At 48.1% G+C, this 6,072-nt stretch overlaps 1 protein-coding gene across 1 annotated transcript; it reads left to right on the top strand.

Annotated features, from left to right (window-relative positions):
* Window positions 1–578: 578 nt before the first annotated feature.
* Window positions 579–2,900, top strand: LOC129618346 (uncharacterized). Its single transcript, XM_055533115.1, is given in 3 exon segments — window positions 579–1,884; window positions 1,887–1,955; window positions 2,050–2,900. Coding segments are annotated over 3 exon segments (2,226 nt in total).
* The last annotated feature ends 3,172 nt before the right edge of the window (window positions 2,901–6,072 follow it).

Raw genomic sequence — 6,072 nt, 5'->3', positions numbered from 1 at the left:
GAACCATCAGATCTGCTCCCTTCATGACAAAGTCACTCACATTCGGATAAATAAGAAGCAGAAGATCAATTTGGGACACCGCTCTAACGCGAAACAGGTTGGAAACAAATCCCCATGTCCATCAGCATCGAAGAAAAGAGGCTCTCCATGTGCGAAGTAAATTTGAATTGGGGACCCTTTCAACGATAAAACTGAAATATCGGAGCCTTTAGGCAACAGGATTTCATCAACCTGCTCTTCAGTTGCATTGAAACGCGAGACAATTAAAGATCTGAGTTTTTTCTCTCTTTATTTCCAATTAAGTTTCGTGATCCTTGACACAATGTCTTCTTAAATAGCATTTTTCGCGCTAATAAAAAAGGATCAAAATATGATCCTAATCTGTTGTGCTGTCCTTGTATGGGACATATGGTGTGGGCTAGATATCGTCCACATCTTCTACCTGCCATCTCCTCTTTTTGTTTTGTCCTTGGTTGAGACGCAGCAACCGTTCAGCTGCCCTGTTATTCAAGTTGAGAGCTGAGGGGAAGCGGCCCCCTTCATTAGTAAAGAAAATGGACGTTGCCTCAGAAACCATCATGGCCCTGAGCGCCTCTAGTTATCAAGCAACAGCTGATCGTGTTACCACATGGCTGATATTCATTCCACCTTTTATCGGTCTGATTTGGTCGATGATCGAAGCATGGCGAGTCGCAGCTGTCAAACTCGATGGACATCTAGGTGAATATAAACTATCTGACCCATTAACAGCAGAGCACGGAACAAATGTTGTTCAGCAGCTTGCTATTATGAAGCGCATTGCCAAGAATATTGCCGAGGGTGCGGGCACCTTTCTTTATCAAGAGTACCGGTACATGGTTGTTTACATCATCGTTTTCTCAATTATTATTGGCCCCTCTGTTGGTATTGGAGCCATGGTGTCCTTCATTATCGGATCACTGACTTCAATTGTTTGCGGATGGATTGGAATGAAGATCGCCGTTTACGCGAATGTCCGCACGGCCCATGAGGCGTGGACCGATCTTGAGCCTGCCTTTGAAGTTGCGCTTCGTGCAGGTTCAGTGATGGGTTTCGTTCTTGTTTCCCTTGGAATTCTCAATTTGGCTGTTTTGATCGTCATCTATTCGATGCCACAGTTTTTCGGTGATAGCACAAAGGAACTTTATGAAGCTATCGCAGGATACGGTCTTGGTGGTTCATCAATTGCTCTCTTTGGGCGTGTCGGAGGAGGGATTTACACCAAAGCTGCGGACGTGGGAGCAGATTTGTCCGGAAAGAACGAATACGGAATGTCTGAAGACGACCCTAGAAACCCTGCATGCATCGCTGACAATGTCGGTGACAATGTTGGTGACGTTGCTGGCATGGGTGCTGATCTCTTCGGTTCACTCGCGGAATCCACTTGCGCTGCTCTTGTTATTGCTGGTGCATCTGCTGGAGTTTTCGAAGGAGTTGCTGGACTTGCCAACACTTGGTCAGGAATGATGTTTCCCGTCGTTATCTCATCAACAGGAATTATCGTCGGTGTCATCACAATCATTATTATCCAAAACTTCTATCCCGTTCGTGAATTGGAGCAAATTGAAAAGGCATTGAAGCAAGTCCTTGTCATCTCGACCACTCTTCAAACCCCTGTCGTTATCATTCTCTCGTATTATCTTCTTCCCACCGAATTCTATCTGAGAAATTTTGGAGTCTCGACATGGTGGAAGGCGATGCTGTCAATCGTTCTCGGGTTGTGGTCGGGACTGGTGATCGGATTCATCACAGAATATTACACATCGCATTCCTATTTCCCAGTTCGTGAAATTTCACGTACTCAAGTCGTCTCTGCTGCAACTGGGATCATCTATGGTTTGGCTCTCGGCTATCTCAGCTGCATTATTCAGTTGTCTGCTTGGCTGTGTCCGTCTGTGTCGCTCACCAAATTGCCGGCATGTATGGAATTGCCCTTGGTAAGCTTCACTGATGCCTTCAACGATTGCTTCCTGGCTTGAAAGAAGTTGGGTGTCTAGTCCCTTTCTAATTTTTATGTTTTGTGTTTCTCAGCTGCGCTCGGAATGCTGGGAACGCTCACGATGGGTCTTACAATTGATGCCTACGGTCCCATTTCTGATAATGCTGGAGGAATCGCTGAGATGGCTGGTTTGGGTCCCGAAGTTCGTTACAAGACTGACGCTCTCGATGCTGCTGGAAATACAACTGCTGCTATCGGAAAGGGTTTTGCAATTGGATCAGCGGCACTTGTTTCGTTGGCATTGTTCGGAGCTTACACAGTTCGAGCCCAAGTCAAAGTTGTCGACATTCTCGACCCCTGGACGTTCACTGGTCTTCTCTACGGCGCTATGATGCCCTACGCCTTTGCCGCTTTAACAATGAAATCGGTTGGAATTGCCGCGACTGATATGGTGAAAGAATGCCTCGATCAATTCCCGAAAATCATCAACGGAACTATGGAGCCTCAATACAATCGGTGCATCGCGATCTCGACCCGTGCAGCTCTTCGTGAAATGATCGCACCTGGTGCGCTTGTCATTTTGTCGCCTCTTGTTGGCGGAGTTCTCTTCGGAAAGAACGCCGTCGCTGGAATGCTTGCTGGAGCTCTTGTTTCTGGCGTCCAACTTGCGATTTCCAGCTCCAATTCGGGAGGGGCTTGGGACAATGCGAAAAAGTACATCGAGACTGGAGCACTGGGACCTGATCACGCCAAGGGATCCGCTGCTCATAAGAACGCAGTCACTGGCGATACTGTCGGCGACCCATTGAAAGACACATCTGGACCATCGCTGAATATTCTCGTCAAGCTGTCTGCGATTATTTCCCTGGTGTTTGGGTCTGTCTTGGCCGATCATTTCTCTAATGAACAGGGGGGGCCGTTCTGGGTCCACGCCTCTGCTTGAGTCAATTTAATGGACAGCGCAGTTTTTTCCACGCACTATTTTTATCTTATTCGATGTGAACTTGAGTATCTGCACCTTTGTATTTTGTTTGGTATCTTCATGCCAGAATAATGATAAACACTCTTGCCAAAAGCATCAAGAAAAGGGTTTTTGATTTGAATTGCAGGACTGTGTGTCGTCGCGCGTTAGAGCAATAAGGATGTAGTTGGATTAGGAAGGAAGTCTCATGGAAAGCAATTTGCTTCTCACATCGTGTCTGGGTTGGGGTTTCGGGAAAACGAACACGGAAAACAATCGTTAGTTGTTTTTCATGCTCTGTGGTTGAGGTGCTCCGAAGATACGAGGGCCATCATAAATCTGAGGCCGTAATACGAGGGCCATCATAAATCTGAGGCCGTAATACGAGGGCCATCATAAATCTAAGCCCGAGTGCCAACAACGGAGATCAATAGGGCTGAGAGACAGATCCAGCTTAACTATGAACCCTGTTCTTGCTCCAGAAGAGAACCCAGGAACAACCATTCGGCACTCATGCGAGGACGGTCTCTGGTGAAGCACTCGCAGTTGCCGAAGTAGTTGCAATGCCAGCAGATGAAGCCCTTGGTTCCCCTGGTTTCTCCCCCTTCACTATCGGAGACTCCTCATCCTCGATGGGCCACCACTGCCGGATTCGTTCCCTAAGTCAACAGACCAAATTGGAATCTTTCATTCCTGTTTAGCGCCCTGCAAACCGCGAAACGAGAATCGTCTCCTTTCGCTTCCTAGTGGCCATCGAAAAATCCACGCAACAAGGCTTGAATGCTCTTCGCCTCGTCTTCAAAAATTATGTGAAATTGTTATGTTTTGTTCTTTTGTTGTCTGTTGTGCTGGCTGTGCGCAATCGATATATCTTAACGAGAACAGTGACTCTAACCGAACGAACGAGCCCCAAAACTACCCCTTTCACCAACCCCACACGGAAGATTCTTCTCATTCGTACGGAAAAATACAAGCTGAGAAGAACGACTGATCTAAGAGAACGACTGATCTAAGAGAACGACTGATCTAAGAGAACGACTGATCTAAGAGAACGACTGATCTAAGAGAACGACTGATCTAAGAGAAGGCCTGCACTAAAAGAAATACTGTACAAGTACAACTAGATTTCTTGAGACTCAATGTTCTTATTCGCTCTTCCAACTTGAACTTGAACATTGACTGCAATGTCACCCCAGCAGCCATCACATTGGCAGTCTTTTCCTGCAGTGATTGCTGTGGTGAGTGTCGTCTCAGTTGTAGTTACTGCCGCAGTCGTGGTTGTTGCCGTAGTCGTGGTTTTGTTGCGTAGTCGTGGTTGTGGCCGTAGTCGTGGTTGTGGCCGTAGTCGTGGTTGTGGCCGTAGTCGTGGTTGTTGCCGTAGTCGTGGTTGTTGCCGTAGTCGTGGTTGTTGCCGTAGTCGTGGTTGTTGCCGTAGTCGTGGTTGTTGCCGTAGTCGTGGTTATTGCGTAGTCGTGGTTGTGGCCGTAGTCGTGGTTGTGGCCGTAGTCGTGGTTGTGGCCGTAGTCGTGGTTGTGGCCGTAGTCGTGGTTGTTGCCGTAGTCGTGGTTGTTGCCGTAGTCGTGGTTGTTGCCGTAGTCGTGGTTGTTGCCGTAGTCGTGGTTGTTGCGTAGTCGTGGTTGTTGCCGTGGTCGTGGTTGTGGCCGTAGTCGTGGTTGTTGCCGTAGTCATGGTTGTTGCGTAGTCGTGGTTGTTGCCGTGGTCGTGGTTGTTGCCGTGGTCGCCGTTGTGGCCGTAGTCGTGGTTGTTGCCGTAGTCATGGTTGTTGAGGTGGCTTGCAACAATTCGCAGTGGCATATACGACGGCCAGAGTCCTCGGTCCAAGGATTCCTTTTGCAGTACCCTTTGAAGGCACCTTTCATGGCAGGAATTGGAACACAGTTCTCGCATGATTCGTGACATGGAGTGGAAACTAGTAACCACTAAAACGGCAAAGAGAGCGAGAAAGAAAGCGTGTGATTTTTTTGGATCATGATAAAGAAATGATGAGTGATGGATAGAGGGATGAAGCTACAACTGATGGAGAGAGATGAGATGGTTGCCAGTGAATTGAATGCCAACCAGGTACGCATGTGATTGCATTTGGTTGCGCACACAAAAACAACAGACAAGCTGACTGTTGTGTACTGCATAGTGTGGGTGTTCGGGTGGTCTTTAAGTTCTCAGTTTCGAAAAGACGTTTCACGGCCTCCTTCTCAGGTCTTCGTCGTCCGCAATGACAATCTTCTCAGGTCTTCGTCGTCCGCAATGACAATCATTTCGTATCTCTTCATCGATGGAGGATGAGGCATCGTGAAGATCTCGTCCTTCGTCTTTGGGACGCTCTAACACGATCGCATTGAGCATCGTATCCCTTCAATGTCTGTCAATAACTTTTATTGTAGAATATTCCAATGCTGCCCGACGTCTGTTTTTCTCCTGTTGACAAGGAGTGACTTCTATAAAGGAGAGATATTCAACAAAGAATACCGACGTCAAGATACATTTAATTCTTTGCCGAATCAAGTTTAATAATTCCATCCTGAAACGAATGGGTTGTCGGGACTGCTTATATTTGTGTGAAGTATTTTAGCACTTTGCCCTCCGGCAAGACGAGATCCAGGTTCCGGCCTTCCACTGAAGCGCGTTTCTGTTATCAACGACGAATCTTTTCCAAATCCCGGATTCAGTTGACGTCCTGAAGACTTTATTGAAGGGCGTGAGAGAGCTGTGGAAGGCTTCGGCGAGTTTTGCCGAGAACTCATTGGAGGAGTTCTCAACTCACGGCGACTAACGGATGGGCTGGCACTTTTCGGCTCAGAAGTCCGCACGCGACTGACGGATGGGCTGGAACTTTTCGGCTCAGTAGTCCGCACGCGACTGACGAATGGGCTGGCGCGTTTCGGCTCTAAAGTTCGCACGGATGGGGTGGCACTTTTCGGCTCAGAAGTCCGCACGCGACTGACGGATGGGCTGGCGCGTTTTCGGCTCTAAATTTCGCACGCGACTAACGGATGGGGTGGCACTTTTCGGCTCAGAAGTCCGCACGCGACTGACGGATGGGCTGGCACGTTTCGGCTCAGAAGATCGTCTCTCACGGGGCTTGACGGGTTGGTTGCTCGGACTGTTCCGTTCAAAATTTGTTCTGGTCGTAATT

The sequence above is a fragment of the Condylostylus longicornis genome, unplaced genomic scaffold (assembly GCF_029603195.1).
Source record: "Condylostylus longicornis isolate FDR11 unplaced genomic scaffold, ASM2960319v2 ptg000830l, whole genome shotgun sequence".
Taxonomy (NCBI): domain Eukaryota; kingdom Metazoa; phylum Arthropoda; class Insecta; order Diptera; family Dolichopodidae; genus Condylostylus; species Condylostylus longicornis.
Note: the sequence above shows the minus strand (reverse complement) of the source record. Positions and strands in the feature narration are given on the sequence as shown.